General features: G+C 36.3%; 1 protein-coding gene across 1 annotated transcript in view; it reads left to right on the forward strand.

Annotated features, from left to right (window-relative positions):
- focad (focadhesin) overlaps positions 1–23,405 on the forward strand; it is a 66,150-nt gene that overhangs the window by 40,727 nt on the left and 2,018 nt on the right. The window contains exons 14-41 of the mRNA XM_082155534.1: positions 538–668; positions 1,735–1,861; positions 3,475–3,609; positions 3,733–3,783; positions 3,960–4,043; positions 4,134–4,269; positions 5,349–5,537; positions 5,700–5,821; positions 6,244–6,336; positions 6,447–6,535; positions 9,867–9,908; positions 10,245–10,353; positions 10,455–10,571; positions 11,314–11,552; positions 11,718–11,807; positions 12,445–12,595; positions 12,910–13,029; positions 13,165–13,287; positions 13,726–13,803; positions 16,589–16,660; positions 16,759–16,861; positions 17,195–17,275; positions 17,347–17,475; positions 17,565–17,680; positions 19,054–19,314; positions 21,179–21,268; positions 22,259–22,436; positions 22,614–22,711. Of these exons, the coding sequence (XP_082011660.1) occupies positions 538–668; positions 1,735–1,861; positions 3,475–3,609; positions 3,733–3,783; positions 3,960–4,043; positions 4,134–4,269; positions 5,349–5,537; positions 5,700–5,821; positions 6,244–6,336; positions 6,447–6,535; positions 9,867–9,908; positions 10,245–10,353; positions 10,455–10,571; positions 11,314–11,552; positions 11,718–11,807; positions 12,445–12,595; positions 12,910–13,029; positions 13,165–13,287; positions 13,726–13,803; positions 16,589–16,660; positions 16,759–16,861; positions 17,195–17,275; positions 17,347–17,475; positions 17,565–17,680; positions 19,054–19,314; positions 21,179–21,268; positions 22,259–22,436; positions 22,614–22,711 (3,354 nt within the window). The remainder of the gene's footprint in view (positions 1–537; positions 669–1,734; positions 1,862–3,474; positions 3,610–3,732; positions 3,784–3,959; positions 4,044–4,133; positions 4,270–5,348; positions 5,538–5,699; positions 5,822–6,243; positions 6,337–6,446; positions 6,536–9,866; positions 9,909–10,244; positions 10,354–10,454; positions 10,572–11,313; positions 11,553–11,717; positions 11,808–12,444; positions 12,596–12,909; positions 13,030–13,164; positions 13,288–13,725; positions 13,804–16,588; positions 16,661–16,758; positions 16,862–17,194; positions 17,276–17,346; positions 17,476–17,564; positions 17,681–19,053; positions 19,315–21,178; positions 21,269–22,258; positions 22,437–22,613; positions 22,712–23,405) is intronic.

Here is a 23,405-nt window from a genome sequence, read left to right on the forward strand (position 1 = left end):
ATTTAGTTCCGTCTACTAATTTAATGCAAAATATGAAATAGCATTATATTTATTTATATATTATTATGTTTAAGTTTGACTGGCTTTTTGTTTTATCTAATGATTTAATACAAAATAATTAATTACCATGAATATTTTCATATAATATTATTAGCATGTGTAATTTGAGTACAAAAAAATAAAAATTCATAATTTTATTTTACTAAAAATAAATTGTGAATTAAAATTATGCACATAACTTAATGGTTTGATCCCTGTAATTAATTAAATAAAAAATGATTGTGAGCGTTTTAGCAATCTCATTTAGTCATTTTACAGTTGGCATAATTAGTTCACAAAGAATGTGTATTTTAGAAAAATTTACATTTTCACTGAAATATTCTTAAATGAATCATTATCAATTCAGATTCAATCTGCAAATCTGTTTTGGTACCCAGTCCTACTATAATATCTGTATCTGTATGATCTGCTATACTGTATATCATAGTTCTATTACTTTCAGGATAGATTTCTGAGACTTTTGACCATTTTGTATAGGACCGTGTGTATCCTGACCTGCAGAGACTGATGTCACAGCTTGAAAAATCATCAGTGGTGATTGGAAAAGATACGCAGTGGGAGCAGATCTTGGCCAGAGCAGCTTGTGTCAGGGACATCTGCAGAGAGAGGTGTGCTTCGTCCAAACCCTCAAAACTAGAGTTCATTTAGCAAGTGTGATGTGCTGCATATTAAGCCATTAGTGTGCTAACTTTAGTGGATTAGTGGTGGAACGGATCACAAAATTCACGGTTCTGATCATTTACGGTTTTTGAGCCACGGATCAGCTAATTTTTCGGATCAGCAAAAAAAAAAAAAAATATATATAACCTTTGCTTTTCATTTATTACTTAAAGCTCACTTGAAGTCCTTCGATAGCTACTACATCAAAAACTACTAGCCTAACTGATAATGTTCACTCATTTAAAACTAGAGAACAGTCAGTAATAAAATAAGAACACATACACAAATTACAAGCAGAGATGAATACTAATTTAGTTACAAAGTCTAACAGTAGTATTCAGGTACAGAAATGAATAATTAAGCCTAAATGTAAAATAACACTATTTGTTCACTGTAGAAATTAAATAGTTTCATCTTTGTTAAAGCTGTATTTTGTTGTTTTATTAATATTAATGACACGGACAACAGTAGGGACATTGTGTGTGTGCTGTCACTTTAAGATCAACTGCACGGACCGAAGAAACTGACAAACATCCGGTATTTTTCTAACTGTACTGGCTGAAACGCGCCTTTTTAAACAATACATTAAAAGCAGCAGTCTTTATAATAATGATAAGCCAATAATATATTCTATATTGTTTAAGTTATTAAGTCAGTGTAGTCTCTGTTGTGGGTGAGTTATGCTGCATGTACACTGACACCATACACGAGTCCAATCGTGCAGCTTTTGGTAAAATTATGGAAATATGGTAAAATGATATAACAGTAACTGTGAAACGATCACACTTTGGGTCTATGATATGCAAACATTTAGTACATAAAATCTATCCAAATCCACGAATCACATGCGTGCCGAACCGTGGGACCTGACCCGTACGGATCACAGATCAACTGCGTTCCACCCCTACTTCTGATACATTGGTCTCTGATAGACCACACTAACCGTTGACCATTTAAGGTTCCCTGAGCTTTGCCACACTGGTGTCATTCACTCTGTCGGTCATGTTGTCCCAGGCCGTACCAGCACGGAGGAGACATGCTGGCTGCCATCAGAGACACACTGCTGCAGTTCTCCAGGAAGGATCAGGCTACTCCTGCTGCTCTGGCCCTGCAGGGCTTACAGGAGCTCTGTAGAGCTGAGGTCAGTCTTTCTGTGCCAGTCAAGAGATGGCTATTAGAAGTATGAAAGAGAATATGAAAATGCATTTTTATTTACAAACTACTAGAGGGTAAACTGCTGCCACCCTGGCCCTTGTGTGCCCTCCTGCCTATTATGAAGAGGAAAATTATAATCAGTTCAGGGCTCAACGAGGATTTTTGCTCCGAAAATCTCTCTCTCTATATGTATATATTATACAATATAGTTTTTATTTTATTTTTTATTGTAATAATTATTTTAGAAATTATTTAGAAATATAATTTAATATTAATTATAATTTAATAATTTTATATAATTTTTTTTGTACACATCTGACCTTTTAAAACATGCAGATCTGTCTGCAGGTAAACCTTTTTTTTTTTTACAAAAAAAAATCAGCAACCTGAGAAATGAAAAGACTTCACATGTTAAGCTAGTTTGGGTTTCCATGCATTCTTTATTCGTTTATAAGCAGTGCAATATCCACTGTGTTGCAATGAAGCAACAACCAACAGAAAGAACAAAATATATATATATATATATAGTTTTTATATTATAGTTGTTGTTTTTTATTGTAAAAATTATTTTAGAAATTATTTAGAAATATAATTTAATATTATTCGACAAAAAAGGTTGCAAGGCATAAAAATACATGTACGTGATCAAATATAATAATGCAAAACATACACTGTTGTTCAAAAGGGTGGGGTCAGTAAGATTTTTTAAATATATATTTTTGAAAGAAGTCTCTTAAACTACCAAGACTGCATTTATTTGAGCAAAATACAGAATTTGAAATATTGTTATAATTTAAAATAACTTTTTTTCTATTTGAATATATATAAAAAATATATATTGAAACAACAGGCGTGTTAAACAAGTTAAGAGAGTAATTTCAATATATAACTTTTACAGAAGATTATAACAGGCAAAAGGAGAAACAAAGAGTTTCCATAGACATAAGCCTTACCTGTATTTAAAAAATGTCATTTATTCCTGTGATGCATGAGATCATTACTCCTGTCTAGTGTCACATGATCCTTCAGAAATCATTATATTATGCTGATTTGCTGCTCAAGAAACATTTCCAATTATTATCAGTGTTGAAAACAGTTTAATATTTTTGTGGAAACCGTGATGCAATTTTTGAGGATTCTTTGACGAATAAAAATACATTTACTTGAAATAGAAAACTTTTTACAGTAAAAAATATTTACTTCCATGTTTTAATAAATGTAATGCATAAAATAAAACTATTAATTTAAAAAAAAAATCATACAAACCCCAAACTTTTGAACATATGCCCTCAGTTTCACAGACAAGGCTTAAGCTAGTCCCAGACTAACATGCATGTTTGAGCTGTTTTAACTGGAAGCAACTTGCATTCATATATCTGAAAATATGTCAGTGCCGTTGTTTTGTCTCAAGATGCACACCAGTATTGTTTTTTTCTAAAGCACTTTTATAAAAGCTACTTAAATCTCCTAATTGAACTAAGGCCTAATCCTGGCTTAATCTAAGCCCTGTCTGTGAAACCGGGCCACAATGTTCATATAATGTAATATATAGGTTCTCTTACACTGTTGAGCCCTGCATTTGAATATTCTTCTGTTCAGGTAGTTGATATCAGCTCCACGTGGAAGGCACTCTCTCCTAAGCTGTGCTGTGACACCAGACCCCTGGTCCTGAAGGCCACAGCTGAACTTCTGGCACTAGTACCTGCTTTAAATATCAAAACAGAAGAATTTGAGGCACGAGACCAACCAAACACTGTTTCTTATTGCTAGATGTGTGCTATTGTGGAGCAGTGTCTGAACTCTCCACATTTCACACACGGGATGAATTACTTCAGGCTCTATGTCCTTTTCTTACAGAAATTCAGAAATGAGGCAGTGAGTGTTTTATGGGGCTACGCTCTTAGTCAGGTGAGCGCTGACATTTTCAAATGGTAATGAACTGTGTAGGAATGGGCCGGACTAGTCACCCAATGAAAAGTCATGCCATTTTTGTATCCATTTATATGTAGCAATTGTTTATTTGCATTTATACTGTGCCAGTGATGAGTGAACAGTAATATTCAAAGCTTGTTTGGCTTCATCAGGACCCAGTGGTTGCAAGCCAAGGTTTTAAAGCCCTCTCGGAGTATCCTGAACCATCTCACACCATCCTACACTTACCAGAACAGGTGAGAACGTCACAAAATGTCCACACGTTATTTCTGTCTACCTTTTATTTATACAGTATATCTGTAATAGTGACGTGATCTTGCTAACAGGCCAGGCCCGTACCAAAGCAGCCTGATGAGGAGGACGAAGGGAAGGACAATGAGAACGAGAAGGATGAAGATATTTCAGTGCCAGGGCCGTCATATGTCAAACTAATTTGTCTCACACCGCAATCCATTTTACCAGGTATGATTATAAGATCATGGTGACTAACAGACTCTTTGTAGTCAATGTTCTTTAAAGGTGGTAAAATGCCCTTTTCACAAGATGTAAAATAAATCTCTGATGTCCCCAGAGTGTGTATGTGAAGTTTTAGCTCAAAATACCCCACATATATTTTTATATAGCATGTTAAAATTGTTACTTTTTGAGGGTGAGTCAAAACACACCGTTTTTGTGTGTGTCCCTTTCAATGCAAATGAGCTGCTGCTTCTGGCACAGGGGGCGGAGCTTCAAGAGCTGGTGTCCTTAGCAGCTTTGATTTACCTCACACAGACACGCACTAAAAATTTCTAAAACTTTTAGCCTTTTATGTTCAAACCGGAGTCAGACAATGATGGAGAGACTCAAGAAGAAATGACAACATGTAGACAACATTTCTGAATGGTTAGTTGATGAATTTATGTAGCTTATGTGTAGTTATCTTCTAGTCATTGGTTAGCATATTCTGTCATGATAATCTATAACTCTCGTTCCTGGGGGCGGGGTTTATGTACATTTTAGTGTTGGTGATGTCACTAACCCGGGAGGAATGTCGTGTAGTCCCTTCCAGCCGTTTATTGTAGTCCTTAAAAAGCGATTTCTTTAAAAGCAAATATCTCCCTTTGCTTTGAACTTTGAGCTTTGTGACTTTGCAGATGTTGTTTATGATCAAACAGCAACATTACACACTAACTAAAGTTAGAAAAGTGAAATCATAATCAACCACCCCTTTAAACGACTGTCAATGCGCACATCCCTAGTAGAAATTTGGACAGATTTTATGTACTAAATGTTTGCATATCATAGACCCAAAGTGTGATCGTTTCACAGTTACTGGTATATAATTTTACCATATTTCCTCAATTTTACCAAAAGCTGCACGATTGGACACTGTGAGTGTCAGTGTAATTGCCTTAAAGCAAAACATGCAGCATTACTCGCCCACAACAGAGACTACACTGACTTAATAAATTAAACAATATAGAATATATATTTGGCTTATCATTATTATAAAGACTGCTTGTTTAACCTACTTAATTCATGAATTTTGTGTTCCAATGCAGCCCTTGAGACCTTCCTAACAGCTGTTGTGAGGCAGGAGATGAACCAAATGCCCCGCGGGGTGTACCACTCAGCGCTGAGCGGGGGGAATCTGCGCTCTGACCAGGGAAAAACTGTATCTGGAATTCCTTCCTTCATGCTGAAAACATATGAGAAGAACAAGCAGCCGGGTCTTAAACCTGGTTTAGCAGGTACAGATGCATTCAGCTCACTAATGTGGGTGATTAAAGAACATTTAAAATTCTTATAGCTAGCTACTGCGTGTTTGTTACAGTTTAAGTAAAAGAAAAATTCTGTTTGTACAGTTAAAAGTATTAAATAAACACGTTTGCGTTTTGATTGATTGGTTTCAGCTGGGCTTCTACTCTGTTATGACCTTCCTGTTCAGACTGACAAAGATGGACGTCCAATCAGCCGCTTCCTTGTCAGCAGGGGGCGGAGTTATCAACAAATGTTAGCCACCCTTATTCACGAGGTACCTTTCAGCATGGACTTATTGGATGAAACTCAAGAACTTGAATTATTTTTATTATTTTAAAAAGTTATATTTTACCCCAAAATGATAATAATGTAATAATAATATATAATTATATTATTAATGATATTATTCTTTTCACATTTTCCTTCCAAATTTTCATTTTCATAATGTTTGGATGTTACATTTTTGAGTTTGTTTGTAATTCCCTTTTTTGTCATTGGTGATTTGTATTAGATTCTAATTTCAGAAGTTATTATTTGTTTTGAAAAATGTTTATTTATTTGTCAATACAATAAAAAATCTATACAATGAAAGGAAGTGCAAACAATAGTACCATAATGTATAAATCCTTTATTTACAATTTAAATAATTTATATTGGTCACATACTTCCAGTGTTTTGCTGTTTTGTTCCTCTTAGGTGAACATCCAGCCGTCTGAGTGGCATCGCTCTCTGCTTTTGCCTCAGGCCTGGCGGGGCTTCATGAGCCGGGCTTTCCATGCAGCTCTCCAGGTAACTCTTTGTGTCTGTATAACTATCACGTCAGATATAGGAGAATAAGACTAGCGTTTATAATTAAGGCCATCATTTATGAGATTAAATTAGATGTAATTATTGTCCAGGGTCGAAAGGCAGAGCTGGAGATGATACAGAAACAGGGTAAAGAGAGTCCAGAGGCACTGCAGTATAAACAACACTATGCCTGGCTCTGGTAAGATTCACACATCCAGACACATCTACAGTGCAGACTGAGTTGGAGTTTGTGTTAAAGTCGTGATCGTCTTTTCTTCCATATCGTGAGCCAAAAAAAAAAAACGATTGAAGGCCATAAAAAATCTTAAATATCTTAAATTGTAAAAGAAAATTCTTAATTATCATTTCAAGAGGTCTTACATTTGGAGAGACAAAAACAGGAGTTGTGAAACAGCTGTATGTTATTATTAAATCTCAAAAAGGCTATGACTTAGTTGCGAGCGCTGCATGTTTCAAACAAAAAAACGCTACGCTCTTGCGTGTTCTACAGGCTTGCTCTTTCAGAGCAGTTCACAGTCAATGAATATGCATTTATGCCAAGCACCAGGGTTACTCCTATATTTCTGCTTTTCCATAAGCGCCACCTACTGCCAGAGAGTGAAATTGCATTTTCATTCAAAAGAAGCTAATGTGCATTCAAAGAATCTAAACAATTAGGACAAAGTAGATAATCATTTGAACTTCAAACGGGACGGGTTCTATGGTCAGATGAAAAAAAAAAAGCAAACACAATATGGGTTTGGTTCATACAGGGATAAAAAAGTACCCCATGTGTAAAATGAAATACTCTGCTGTATCTTTAATGCCGTGGGCCTAATTTTCTGCTAGAGGTCCTGGACATCTTGTTCAGATACATGGCATCATGGATTCGATCAAATACCAACAAATAAAAAAGCAAAACCTGACAACCTCTCCTAGAAATCTTATAATGGGCCATATTTGGGTCTTCCAAGAGGACAGTGATCCAAAACCAAACATCAAAATCAAAACAAAACTGGGTCACTGAGCACAAAACCAAGCATCTGCAATGGCCATCCCAGTCCCCAGACCTGAACCCCTATAGAAAATGAGTGGGCTGAACTGAAGAGAAGAAGCGCAAACATGGATCTGGGAATCTGCAGGATCTGGAGAGATTCTGTATGGAGGAATGGTCTCTGATCTCTTGTCAGGTGTTCTCCAAACTCATCAGGCATTATAGGAGAAGACTCAGAGCTGTTATCTTGGCAAAAGGAGGTTTCAAAAAGTAGTTAATAAAAGGGGGCAAATAATTGTTCCCAATGTGTTTTGGAGAAAAACATTTATTTCATAATGTGATTTCTTCAACCCCACTTTCGATTCTTCTACTTCAATAAAAGGTTTCGATTTTTGCTTCTTTAAAAAATATATATATATATATCAAAAGGATAAACAATGCAGATTTATTTTTTACAGCCATCTTTGATCATATTTACCAAGGGGGCAAATAATTCTGACCAGCACTGTATATATATATATATATATATATATATATTATTCGCAATTATCCCTATACACGCACTAATATTTACTTTGGCGACAAATGGGTTAAAAGTCATTACAAAATGGCTCAGAATAGTTTTGCGAAGTTTCAGTATGATTTGCTTGCAGATGCCATTTGATTTGATATTTTATGAATGCAGTTATGAATGCAATGCCATTCATACATTTTTGAGTGTGACTTGAGCGTTCAAATACTTTTGGAGGGGGGCACTGCATACAAACTCTGCACACTCTTGAAAAGGTTTTTGATTAGTTTTAGCTTTAGAGTTTTTATAAAAAATGGATCTTAAACATCTTATGTAGGCATTTTGGAAATTGTGCCATGACAATAGCCAATAGAACTGGCAAACAAAGAAAAATTTACTTTGCACATAATTATCTGTAGTTATCTTAAAATAAAGCTATAAATGTAGCTCAGATTCTCACTAAATAGCTCAAAGAACCCCTAACGAGCACACAAGTCATAGTTGACCAGAAACTACTGGTAATCTGACTATTTGAATTATATTTCATAGTTTTCAGCACAAAAAGCTTAGCACTTTGAGAAACTGTCAAGATGAATGCAGCACTATAATGAAAGCCTCTTAAGAGTGAACTGTAATTGGAGCTTGCACCATAGGGAAGAATGTGAGGGTATTATTTTATACATCTCGTTTGTGTCAAACCATCCAGAGCTGTAGATTTGTGATTGCTCTGGCCTTTTCAGCTGCTTTGAAAAGCCAGAGACTGACATTTCAAAGTCGCATACAAATGCATGCACAAATTCATATAATCTTTCAATGTAAACCAGTTGGCATGTATATGCTGTTATTGTTCACACAGTCTCTCGCCATAATATGCCCTATCGCATAACCACGCGGTCTGGCAGAACACCATAACTCAACCCCTAGGACGCCATTTTGACAGCCTGTTAGCCAATGAGTGATTGATGGGATAGCATATTCAGATGGCAGCCAGAGGCTTCATTCCCCATGGCATCACGAATTCTAGTTTGTTCCGCAGTCTTTGTGTAATACAGTTATTACTCTCCGGGGAGCTGAGGGCAGTCCATACGCGGTCACGTGCCCTGAAGCATGCTGGGAGGCTTGGATGGTTCGAGAACACTGGGATTGTAGGGTTACAACTTTGTATCCCTGCAGAGACAGATGTCAAGTTAAGATGGTTTAAGCTTGAGGAAATGAGGAAAACATGTCTGATTTTGTCATATAGGGAATTTGTGCGTTTTTAACTCTTTTAGTATTTACAGTGGGGTCCAAAAAATGTGGAAATGTGAAAATTATTTTATTTTGCATTCTTCTAATTTAATACAAACTTTCCTCATTTTTTTATATTATATCAATCTTTAAAGGGGTCCTATTATGCTTTTATACATTTTCATCTGTCTTTAGTGTTTAATGTTGCTGTTTGAACATTGAAGTTAATGCACAAAGTCACTCCAAAGTTCTTCTCTATATCAGTGTCACTGTTTCTGAACTCCATGAAACGCCTCCATTGTAGCCTTGAGTTTTCTTCTGGGAACGAACACGTCACAATATTCCTCATTTAAATAATTCCCGCCCAAGGTCAATACGCTAAATTAAGGGCACAAGGCCTGGTAAGGTCCTCTTTAACTGGTTTACAGTGGAGTTCAAAAATCTAAGACCACTAGTGGAAATGCTTCTATTAGCAGATTCAAAGAGCATCTTGTGCTTCAGTGAAAGCAAGAACATCTGTCCTTTTAAAATTGCACCTAGTATCTTTCTTGTCCATTTTATGTCATCAAGTTTCTTTGCTCTAAATGTTTCAGAATATTCCTGCGTTTCCATGTTTAAATTGGATGAATCCCAGATTTTTTTACTGTGGCCTCAGACTTCTGGGACCCACTGTACTGTATGTAGCCGTGCGAGCGATACCTGCGCTCTTAAATCATTGCCTGAGGAGATGAAAGCTCTTCTGTCAGTCTGTGGAGCACTTTAAATCATATCTCTCTCTTTCATTCTGTCTTTTCTCAGGGTCAGAGACCAACTGACTGATGTGGTCAAATCTGCCGCCAAGTAAGCTACTAAAGCTGCCGATATTTTTGTTCTTTTGTTTCTCTTTTAGAAGCTGAAAGTCTAAACCATTGATTTTTATTTTCTTTCCTATATTTTTTATTATTAAACCCAGTGCTTTATATTCAGAATCTGCAGTTGGTCTTTATTCACTGCAGTCTCTTAGAGAAACTTTTTTTCTGTGCTTTATTGATTCATTGTAAGCTCATAATTTAAAACCAAAATTTTCAGTCCTGTTTTCTGCATCAATAATAGAACAATAGCTGTTCAGCATTGCTGCTGTAGTTCTGGGAAAAAATCTATGACAACGTTTTTTTTGCTTTCCATTTCCATTGACAGAGATAGTCCGGTCGTTCAGGGTAACTCTATTTTAGCACTAAGTGGCCTGGCTGTCGTCTTAAACAGATACGAGAGCAACCTTCCCACACAGTCTGAAAGTGGATGTGAGGTGAGATGCAGTCCTGGCTTTCCTACTCTCCTTTCAAAACAGTAGCAAAAAGACAAAAAATATCTTGAAAACTTCCAAATAAACTACTTTTCCATTCGTAGGTGGGTCCAGACACCCTTCCCACAGTTCATTGGCTGTCGATGGTGACTGACACACTGCTCAGCATTGTAAGCAGTAGCAGGAACCCTAAAGGTCAAGTCTTCCCATGGTTCATTCATGTGAGTTGTAACCTCTCCGGTGGGGCGTTCAAGAAGTCATTTATTTTTTTTACAGATTTACAAATGTACTATAGGATTGCTAGGAGCGTTTTTTCCTTGTGGAAGTATATTCCCAAAATATTAAAACTCAGTCAAATCAATATTTTGTGTGCTGTTATTTAATTAGGCCTATGTCATACGTTGTATGAAACGGACTCTCTCGTTTCATACAAACGCAGCTGCTGCCATTTTGCGACTATTGTTTTGTGCACTGTTGGATTATAAGATAACAAACAGACAAGATTTAAAAACAGTTTAATCTCAAATCAATATCCCCATAATTATTTATGTGGCAAAATGCTGTGTAATAAGTGGTATGACTGTTCCGTATCTCTTAAACGTCCTTATAGTTTGAACTTGCCGCTTGCTAGCAACTGCTTTCTCTGCGGAAGCTTTGCGTTTAAAGAGCTAATCAAATATTTAAACTCGGATCAATATTTCATGTCTAATTATTTACTTATGTGGCAAGTAGCCGTGTAATAAGCCGGGATAATGTACTTCCAGCCGGTTGTTATCGCAGAATAAACCCTGACAGGGTTATCAGGACCTCGACATGAAGCAGGTCCTCATATACAATAACAACGATAACAACCGGCTGAATGTACATTGTGCCTTACTTAACAAATGAAACCTTGTTGTAATTGTGTAATTGTACATTATAGCAAAAATGTGCCATTATTTTTTTGTCTCACACACTTTTTAGCGCTCATACTCCGGTGAGAACACAGCGAGTGTGATCGCGCGCTCTTGTGCTGCTCTGGGTCTTGCTTGTTTGGTGCCGGTGTTGGTGACCTCACGCAAAGAGAGCGTTCCCACTATACTGGACACTCTAGCGACGGGACTGCCGGACTCGCCCACCGCAGACGAATCTCAGGCAGTTCAGTTTCACAGCGGCCTGGCTCTGGGCATGTTTCTAGCATGGCTGAATGATGAGAGAGTCAGGTGTGTGTGAGGTCATACCATTACAGAGAAATGTAACGTCCAAAAAACAGAACTTGAGCTTTTCACCAGACACTCCAAGTTATAAATGAAATTTTAATTTAATAGCTGTATCATGTTTAATGAATGCTTACTAGCGTGTTTACTTGTTTTCTTTGTTTATTGCAGTGATATATCTGGGCAGTCAGTGGCAGAGCTGCTGAAGAAACATCTGGAACGACTGGAAGTTTGTTGCTTCAATTCCAACCTGGAGTACAAGTTAGTCTAATATGTTTTTAGTGTTAACAAATTTTATTTATTTTTTATATATATTTATATATGTATATATATATTTAAATACAGTGGTGGCCAAAGTTAGAATGGTAAGATTTTTTTATGTTTTAAAAGAAGTCTCTTCTGCTCACCAAGGCTTCATTTATTTGATCCACAATACAGCAAAAAACTGTAATATTGTGAAATAGTTTTACAATTTAAAATAACTGTTTTCTATTTGAATATATTTTAAAATGCAATTTATTTCTGTGTTGGCAAAGCTGAATTTCCAGCATCATTACTCCTGTCTTCAGTGTCACATGATCCTTCAGAAATCATTCTAATATGACGATTTGATGCTCACGAAACATTTATTATTATTATCAATAATTTATTAATAATAATATTAAATTAATCCTTTTATTCTGCAAGGATGCATTGAATTGGTCAAAGGTGACAGTATAGACATTTATTATGTTGCAAAAGCTTTCTTAATTTTAATTTTACATTTAATTTAATTATAATTTTATAATTAATATATATAATTTTTTTATTATTGTTGTTATTATTATTATTATGAGTTGTATACTCTTTATCCTCCCTGTACACTCTTAAACCTTTGTTTGCTCTTTCTCTTTCTCAGTGCTGGTTGTGTGTTAGGTGTTGGTTTGGTCCTGAGTTCTCTCAGTAGCAGCAGTCAGTCCGAGCGGGACCGTGCGCACGTGTCTCTGACGCTGGACAGACTCGTGCAGACGCTGCAGGACAGCAGCAGCATGAGCCGCATGTTGCAGGAGGTAAAACCATGTTAAGCTTTCAGGTTCGCGAACACCTGGGGTTCATGAGCCAACTGTTGATGAAATGCTAATAATTATTTCAATTAAAATAATATAAAATAAAAATAAATAAAAAAATCTATAAATCAAACGCTTACTAAAAAAGACATTTTAACCAACATCAGTGAACCGTGAAAAAGTTTGACAGTTCTTGCATAAGCTTGAACAAATGACTATACATTGTTGGCGATGACAGCATTTTTCCTTTAATCAAATAAAAAACTGTTTTAAAAACACTGTTTTCCTGTGTCTTTCATCTGTTCTGTCGTTTTCAGGTTTTGGCCTATTCTGTGGCGTGTGTTGGAGTTTCAGCATTTAGCTCAGGCATTATTGAGGCCAGTAAAGCTGAGGAAAGCATGAACACACTTCGCTCCCTGACGGAGGAAAGCCAACAGGTGAGAACGGAAATTGTCTGTTTCTAAGGCACTAGATTAGAAGAATCATTCATTCATTCATTCATTCATTCATTAAAAGCCAAATATTTGAGTCACACTTTAAGGCATTTATTCCGTTTTTTTTTTTTTTTTAAGACACCAGGCTTTGCTTTGGCGTTGGGACTGACAGTGTTTGGCCTGTCTTGTTTTGGTCATGGTAAAGCTATGGACATCCAGCTCCGTCTGCTGGCCGCCTGGACCAAGATACTGCTGGCAGAGGTGATGTATTATTGTTCAGAGAATCATATTGGGCTCAAAATGTGTTATTTCCATATGTTATGCAAATTTTTCCATTATGCATGTATGAAGGCTTGCTGGTCATAATTTTATGTGGTGCAACCACTTTATTATCCATTTCAAAGCTGCTTCTGGGGGGAAAAAAGTCAGTGGAAAGAAACGGTCAACTAAGAAATTCAGTGTAGAAACAAATGTAGTTTGTCTCCCTGACCCGTGAGAAACAGTGTGTTGTTGTGCCGTAGTAAATTAACTATAAATCAGGATCTGATCTAAGGCACAAGTCCAGAATATAAGGTTGAGTCTTTATCTGCCTGAGATCTTCGTTTTGGTCTAGGAAGTTCTGGCATCAACACTAGATCTCAGCTTTCATGAGAGAGAAACTAAACTGTCATTTTCTTTCTTTTTTTTTTTATTCTCTAGGGTTGTCCCACAATGCAGAGGCTGTCCGCTCTCAATGGACTGATCGCATTAGTGGGGTCTGAGACGGCTCTCATTCAGGTAAGTTAAGGGGTCATATGATGCTGTTTTAAAAGTTCTTTATTTTGTTTATTGGGTATAATAGAATAGGTTGACATGCTTCAAAAACACATTATTTTTCACATACTGTACATTATTGCAGTACCTCTATTCTCAGTCTGTCTGAAACACTCTACATTTCTACAAAGTCCCTCTTTCCGGAAATCCCAGAGTGCTCTGATTGGCCAGCTGCCCCAGTGCATTGTGATTGGCCAAACACCTTTAACACCCCTTACAGTTATGTGTCCGACATTTTAGAGAGCGATACATAAAACGCATTACCGTTCTAATACATCGACTTGTAGACGAGACTGTATAATTCACTCTTCCACTTCTTCTGAATCAGTTTCTGGTTCAAAAACATATTTGGCTGGAATTAAACTAGTATTTCCACTTGCCATTGTGTAGTGTTTACTACAGTAAAGTAGAGTGAGTGGATCAGGTATTCAGAGCTGGATTGAGTGAGTGGAGGCTGGGCTAATTCACATATTCATTGATCCGCATATACTAAATGATAGCCTGGCAAGCCAGACCTACATCAAGATGTTAGGTCTGGCAACTCACCATTGGCACGGCTCAATCCGAGGGGCGGGATAAATGGTTGTCTCTCAAAATCCCTCTGCACACAATAGGATAGCGCTACAACCAATCAGAGCAACGAAGAAGGCTAGTTGGTATATTAAACTTTTGCCGTATCCAGTTGGCAAAACTCTGAACACATCTTCCTTTTTTTTAAATGACTTAAGTGCCGTTCTTTGCTCTTTTCTCAAAGAAAAGCTTTTTAAAATTATTTTTAAATTATTTGTATTTTTATTGCAGAAATACATACAGAAATTTTACAAAATACACATATCGACCAAAAAAACAAACAAAAAACTAAAACAAGACACAGATAAACAACAATATATGAATAGACGAGGAGAAAAAAGAAAAGAAAAAAAGGTAAAGAAAGAAAAGAAAAGAAAGACCATATATTTTGAAAATATATATCCTTTGAGTTTTTTAAGGTATTCAGTCATTTAAAATCTTTTACCCTTTCTCTCGTCACCCCACTCTCCTCTCCTCCCAATCCTTCAAACAATGACAATGATAATCAAGTAATACGGTTTTATGATTAATATGGCTATCTGTGCACATCCCCGGGAGGAGGACGGTGGGCCAGTCCTGCCCAGAAGCCCACATCCACCCAAGGGTGTAGTTACATTCAAACATTAAGGCATGAAGAAATTATTTTCACAGGGAAAAACACTTTTAAATATGTAATTTTGGTGATCAAACATAAACAGGGATAAAATTATTGACTACAGGGGGACTTTAATTTAAACAGTGAAGACTATGCAGTGTTATTTTACTTACAGCTAGAATGTTCTTTTTCCTCATACATTATTCTACACCGAGTCCATTATCATATGTTGAGGTGCTAGTTAAATGCCAGTCTCGTATGGGCTCTGCCCTTTTTCACCCACACCTGTGCCAGGCTGGTCTGTGTGTGGCAAATTACACTCCTCCGTGCCCACCCACTTACCAGACACTTACACACACACACACACACACATAGAGAGAGAGAGAGAGAGAGCAAATGCTGTCTCGCCTTTTTAAATGCAAATGCCACCATACTTGGAAGGTAGCCAGGAAGTGTCGCTATAGAAACGGTGGGACTTGACAGCGGTCTGCAAGGATTTTTTTTCTCTCAGTGTGAATCTGAGCCTTGTGAATGTCTCGGATTACTCTGCCGCACCACAGATGAAAAGATTTGTGTTAATGTGTCTTTGCGTGACTTAAAGTCACTGAACAAACACTTTCAGCGCATTCAAACTCCCACATCAGTTGATTCCTTCTCGAATCAAATCTTGAATGTAGCCCCCACCCCACCCCCACCAGTGGTACTAGCTAACAAGATATTTTAACTAACCGATTGCTTTTTTTCGACTCTGTTTAGTAACTTTTTGCACGTTCATGTAAGCGGATCGACCTCAGAAAGTTAACTACTGCTGGGGAAATAATACGGCAGTAACAGCAGTGGGCAACATGAGGCCACTCTAGAAATCAGTCTAATATGCTGATATGGTGCTTAAAAAAAGATGCTGATTTTGTGCATTGGTGCTTAAACAAATCTTACTGACCCCAAACTTTTGAACACAGGGTTCGTACAAGTTGCTCACAGTGCTTGAAGTACTTGATTTTTTTTTATTGAAGTCCTGGAAAACCCTTGAAAACAGTAATTTTCATGAAAAGGTACTTGAAAAGTGCTTAAATAATTTAAAGACAATTTATATATGTGAAATTAGTGTTTAATTTTATCGATAAAATAATATTTTCAAGCAAAATTAACGCTGAAGCCGGTCTGATATAGAGCCATTTCGCATGGCTATGAGCGTGATATTTCTCATAAATATCCAAGTATATGATACAGCTTTCATTCTTCAGGTATATTAATATCATAAATTCAAAATCAGTTTGAATAAGGAAACTAGCTTTTTTAGAATTTGAAAGATAATAGAGATGTTGTTTGACAAGTGAGATCTCTGATTGTAGTCCTTGAAAACCAAAAAAGTAGTGCTTTGAAAGTCCTGGAATTTTATTTTACAGTATCTGTACGAACCCTGTGAACAGTTGTGTAGTTAAAATGCTTAATTGTTAAAACACTTTCAATTCACTTAACTGTTTTGTTTTATTTGTTGCAACTGGTTAGTTTGAGTTTGACGTTGGCTTATACTGTGCCCTTGAAGTCTTTGACCTTCAGAAAGTGTGTTTTTATCTCCATCAGTTGAAGAGTGAAACAGAGGAGTCCTCGCAACAGCAGGGCAGACTGAACGAGGTCATCCGAGCCCTCACACAGGTTAGAATTCATGCATTTGGCATTCATGAAAATGTATATACTGGAAGTGAAGCAATAGTTTGATTGACATTAAGTTCTCATGCCTTCCTCTGCACTAGATCATCACCTTCTCAGGGACAATAGGTCTGCAGTCTAACGGAGCATGTCTGCTGGGACACCTGCATCTGGCCCAGATGTGCAGCAGCCACAGTCGAACCGCAGGTGAGACTACAGTTATTCACAATAACCTTAATCATCTGAGTAAAAAAAAAAAAAGTGTATTAATACTGTTGTTGTTGTTGATAGTAGTAATAATAATTAACTACTTGTAATAAAATGTTAAAAGTAATTTGTTTTAATTATCAATGGCATTATTTTTGATAATAATAATAATAATAATAAAATACATCTAAAATTCAAAATGTTCAGTCTTCAGTCTACTACTACCACTAAATAATAATAGCTAAATAATAAAAATAACAAAACCCAAACAAATATATACTGTATAAATGGAAGAAGAGCAATAAAACGTACTTCTCCACGTCTCTTTAACAGTTCCTCAGGACTTTGGTTATCTCCCAGAGAAAAGTGTCATCCGAGCGAGTGTAGACTTCATCGCTGAAGCAGGAAGGAAAGGTAACACTCTGTCTAATGCTGTCTAATTAAAAAAGCTCTCTGTTAAATACTAATGCTGTGACTTTGTCCAGGGCCTGAGTTCACCGCTCCACACCTGGTGAAGACGGTTCTGGCAGCTTTAGGCTCGGTTGGTGGAAGCTTCCAGTATCCTCCAGTCAACTGGAGTGCCATCCTCTCTCCGCTGATGAGACTCGGCTTCGGTCAGCTTCCTCTTCGTCATCATCTTGAATTAGTGTTTTGTAGGAAATGCCTGGTGAGAAATGATTTTGAAGTGTTCACCTGTGTGTAGGTGAGGAGGTGCAGCATCAGTGTTTAGAGTTGGCTGCCAGTCAGGCCCAGTCCTCCCAGAGTGCCTCACTCTTCCTCGGCATCTGGCTTGTGCCTCCCCTGGTTCACAGCCTCAGTGTGAGTGTTTGTTTCTTTCTGTGTGTAATAGATGTTTGAGGTTTCTCAGTGCAGATTATTATGGTGGGGGTTTTTTATACCATAAATGGCTAGGTTTAGATGTGCAAGCCCTGCTAATATGTTCTTCAAAAAGTTAGTGGAAATGTATGATATTGAAGGAATTTTTATAATATGTAATATATTGTGTATGTATGTATGTATGTATATATGTATGTATATATGTATGTATATATATGAAGAGTTCAGATGCAAAACCCTCTAAATGCCATTTGAAATTTTCTTATAGAATGATCATTTTTATCAAGCTTGTATATTTAAGTTCAGTAATTTCACTTAAATGCTAATTAATAGGTAATCTTCATTGCCATTTAAGTGAAATTATTGAATTTAAATATACGAGCTTGATAAAAATGATCATTCTATAAGAAAATTTCAAATGGCATTTAGAGGCTTTTGCATCTGAACTCTTCATATATATATATATATATATATATATATATATATATATATATATATATATATATATATATATATATATATACATTCATTCATTCATTAAAATAAATAAAAAAACATAATAATCTGCAAGTTCTAGGAACTCAGTTCAAATATAATAAATAAATACTGAAAAAATAAGGTTGTTAAATGCATTGTTTCTAATGAGAGTAATGGTAATAAATAAATTAATGGTTTTTGCCATAAACGAGCAGTCCTACATGACGGCGAGTTTTACATGTGCATATTACTGCTCTTATTTTATTTAGAAAATGTATACATTTAGTTCCTGGGGGCTATATGTAGAATTAAGAAAACCCTTGTTAGAATTAAGAATCATCATCTGATCATAGCGATGTGGATGTATAGCATCATGTCAACAGATGAGGTAAAAGTGTTATGATAGTTTGATTATAATGGAAATTTGAGACTATATAGATCTAAATATGTGACACTATAGTTTGAATTAATATATTTTCTTTGCATGACACATTTATTGAAGTTTCAGTGCAGAATAGCTCTTTCTGCATTATCATGAACATTGTATAAGCATTGTGTCATTAAACAGAAGAGAGGCTCTTGGGAAACGCATCCTTTGGATTTTTATGTGAAGGGCTATAGTTTTTGCTGGGAAAATCAAGTCTACAGGCTTTCACAGACAACACAGAAAGTCTTGTTTTTTTAAGTGAATTCTTACTTATAGCCCCTTTAATTCCATCATTTTTTCCTTTTGTAATATTCATAAGCTGTTATGTGGAATGTATCTTGTAAGGATGCTGAAAAGTGAAGTAGTGATTAGTATCTAATTTTCTGTAAGTAGTTCATCATGGTTTTCCGGCTTGAAAATGTCTCTTGTCTATCCCCTGGACCCTCCACAGCTCCGCACCAGGGCTCATCTGTACGAGTGCCTGAGCTCCTGGATGAAGCACGTGGCTGAAGACAAACTGCAGGTGTATGTGGACAGTCTGGCAGTGCAGCAGTTTGAGCCCGACACACGTGCTCAGCGCTTGCCCCTGTGCCGGTCCATCCTGCGCGGCCTGTCCAAAGCCATGGCGGTCCCCAACCCGCCCCAAAACTGCTGGACCGCGCTGTGCTCTGCCACTGAAAAGATCTATAACCTCTTATCTGATAATATACCGGTATGTTCTGGCTGTTACCTAAAGGCCGTGACACACCAAGCGCAGGTTTTGCATTGTGTTCCACACCGTCGGCACTAGTCGGACCCTTACAGACTGTTGATACCTGCTGATATAGACAGTTATTTCCTTACACGCAGGCGCAGAACACACAAGCTAGTTAGCAGTCGCCTGCAGTCTTAGGAGTGTGTTCAAGGGCATCTTTTTGGCCGAGACGCGGCCGACATGACGCAACAACCTTGTCAGCTTTCGTCAATTCTAGTTCTTTTACGTTGGCTTGGTGTGTCACAACCTTAATGGAAGATGTGTTATAGTCAGGGTTTGAAATGAACACCCGCCAACACGCCAAATCCGGGTGAAAATTAACTGTGGCGGGTAACGCTGTCAAATCACTAGCCAGTTTGGTGTTACTTGTTATTATCTTTACTCACTTTGCTGGGGAAATTTGTGTAAGCCAAATCTGCGCAAATTTAGCGCAAATACTCAACTCGTGAGTCATCATGAACATCATCTTACTTGAACACACACGTCACTACACAACAAATAACGGCGCGCTTGTTCATTTGCATTGAAGCAATGGCGAAGATTAAAAAGCATTTAGTTAACAGAAAAGACATTGTTATTTGTGTTGATCTGTCCACCTAAAACACATTTTTGGTAAAAGAGATGAGGATGAAAGAGGAAGGGAGATGGCTGGATGACAGGATTTTGTTTGAATAAGAAATATATATATATATATATATATATATTATAACATTTGGATTTCATACAGTAATTTCATATATGTATGCTGTGACATACAGTACAGGCCAAAAGTTTGGACACATTACTATTTTTAATGTTTTTGAAAGAAGTTTCTTCTGCTCATCAAGCCTGCATTTATTTGATCAAAAATAGAGAAAAAAAATGTAATATTGTGATATATTATTACAATTTAAAATAATTGGTTTTCAATTTATTATACTTTAAATTATAATTTATTCCTGTGATGCAAAGCTGAATTTTCAGGATCATTACTCCAGTCTATCACATGATCCTTTAGAAATCATTCTAATATGATGATTCATTATCAAAGTTGGAAACAGTTCTGCTGCTTAATATTTTTTCATAACCTGTGATACTTTTTTAGGATACTTTGATGAAGAAAAAAAGAAAATGTTTTAAAAATAGAAATCTTTTGTAACAACAATATACACTTCTGGTCAATAATTTGGGGTCAGGTTTTTATTTTATTTTTTATAAATCAATACTTTTATTCAGCAAGGATGTGTTAAATTGATAAAAAGTGATAAAGATAATATTTTTGTATTTTGAATAAATGCAGTTATTTTTAACCTTTTATTCATCAAATATATTAGGCAGCAGAACTGTTTCCAACACTCATAATAAATCAGAATATTAGAATGATTTCTAAAGGATCATGTGATAGACTGGAGTAATGATCCTGAAAATTCAGCTTTGCATCACAGAAATAAATGATAATTTAAAGTATAATAAATTGAAAACCAATTATTTTAAATTGTAATAATATATCACAATATTACTTTTTTTTTCTGTATTTTTGATCAAATAAATGCAGGCTTGATGAGCAGAAGAAACTTCTTTCAAAAACATAAAAAATAGTAATGTGTCCAAACTTTTGGCCTGTACTGTAGTTAATCTGGTTCATGTTTTATTTTTATTTTATTTTTTGGCTAGTAGAAGTTCTGAATGGCTGATAGCTTAAAAATTTTGTAGCCAAATTGGCCGATAAGTCAAAACGTTTATTTCAAACCCTGGTTATAGTCAAACATGTTGATTAAGCACTGAACACTTAGCCAGTCCTGCTGCTGTACAGTGATATTTGGGGTTTTGTGTTGGTCTGTAGGCTGGTGAGGTGGACCTCTATGAAGAGATGTGTTCCTGTCTGTCTGAACTGAGCGACACTGAAGTAGACCGCATCATCAAAGTCACCGAGGTAAAATAGAACTGTAATGTTTGTGATTTATAACTTTATAAATCTGATTCTTTTGATTCTGTTTATGGTCACAATATCTTGCCTCAGGGTAATGGACACATTTCTTCACTGTGCAAGCCCAAGTATAAAATGGCATCAAATGGTTAAGAATGAAGAGAAGACTGAATAACCAAATTAAATGCTTTTTCTTGGTCACACCACATCATGAGGGTCATTATAAGAGTCATTTCATAAAGTGTGTGCCTTTGGTTTTTCATGAACATGTAAATAGTGACTTTAACTGTGTACAACTAATGTCAGCAGCAATTATAGAGTGCAACAGTCTGGAAGTAAAAACTCATTTTCTCATAACTTATAAACTTTTAAAAGTAGACCTACTTTGAGCTATGAGATGTTAATCGATGGTATTTGCTCCTGTTGAATAGGTCAGCCCTCAGTTTTCACCTTATTTTTAAAATAATTGTGTTTAACTTTCCCTTTTTTAAGTTGCCAGCCAAGTTGTTTCTGCTTCTTCTTCACACTCTTTCAGAAGATATGTCATAGCAAGTGTCAAAATCCAGTTTCATTTTAATGCCTTTTATTTTTATTTTATTGTATGCCTTCATTCTTCATGAAGATGCCTTTATTTGGAAATAAATAAAAACGTTTGATTACATACATTTTAATAAACAATAAATATTGCTGTTTATTTGATCAATCAATTAATGATCAAAATGATCTATTATAATTATCATTATTTATTGTCTATATATATATTTATTGGGTTTTAGTGAACATAATATTTTGTTTTAAAGACTTAAAGTTGTGTCCCCAGGTTATGCATCATGCAGTGGATGTAACAGTTCTGTTAACGTCAAATTGAGTCATTTATCATGTCATGTAACAAACCATCCCAGATGCAATTTACAAGTTAAATTGGCTTGCTCAAAGGTACACTGGCGCTGGCTAGAGACATTAAATCCTCACACTGGTTTTGTGCTCCCTCTACAGGTTAATGTCGAAAAAACAGCTTTCATCCTATCCTACCTGACCTCTAAAGGCAGAGTCCCTCTCCTCGGGCTCAATGATGTCATCAGTACCATCCTCCGGGTGGGGAATAAAAAACAAATAAGCTGGCTTCTTCTGCAGGGCCTCCACCAATCACGGTTCGCCTCTAGTCCCAATACCGGTAGGCTAATGATACTGATATATATAATAGTAGAAAAAGTGCATAAGTAAAAAGGTACACTACCGTTCAAAAGTCTGAGATCAGTAAGACCCCAAACCTTCCATTTCTAATAGCCACACTTTGATGAACTTGAATCATTATTTTGTTTCAGAAAGTAAAATGTTTGTTTGTTTTCAGGGGTCTCGAAACGAATGGAGTGGCTACTGGAATTAATGGGCCACATCAGAAACGTTGCATACGGATCTCCCTCTGTTAAATGTGTCAACGTTGTAGAGGTATGCGCGATATGACTGCACTGCAAAATCTTTTCGCTTCAATTTATTGGCCACTGTTGCTTTACAGTCGCATGTGGATTTGCCTCTCAGAAGAGCAGTCACTGCCATCTGGAAAGTGTTTTTAGTTGCCTTGCTGTGGGCCTAATGATATAAACAGTTATTTCCTCTATAAAACGCGTTACCCGCTGCAGGAAACAAGAAACTACCTGTTCACTGACAGATTAAAATCATGCGGTAACGCAACGCTGGTTTACTTGGTCAAAACAATCATACCAAAAATACATTTGAGTGTGTTGAAAGTTACTCTGTGCGTTCGCTATGAGACACTTGTTGCACACTGCGGTAAGCTAGATCGATATTAGAATATCATATTAATAAAAGCTGAATGACTAGTGTTGCCAAATGGAATGCAATTCATTTTACAATATAGTTTACGGCAGACAAAATGCTATATTACGGGTACTACAAATAAAGCTCTTTCTGATTATGCTATGTCAGCCACTTGACAGAATAGAGTTGTCTCTGAAGTGCAAACATGTTACTCGCCGTAAATCTAGAAAACAAGAGATTCAAACAATAAGACTAACCATGTTGAGCTTTATAACAATTATTCATTTTCTGTCGATAAAGGAATCCAAACAGTTGCTCACCTGTCTAATAAAACACATAATATATTAAAGCGTCTTTGGTGTTT

Source organism: Leuciscus leuciscus (assembly GCF_965113295.1).
Source record: "Leuciscus leuciscus genome assembly, chromosome: 2".
In the NCBI taxonomy this organism is placed as follows: domain Eukaryota; kingdom Metazoa; phylum Chordata; class Actinopteri; order Cypriniformes; family Leuciscidae; genus Leuciscus; species Leuciscus leuciscus.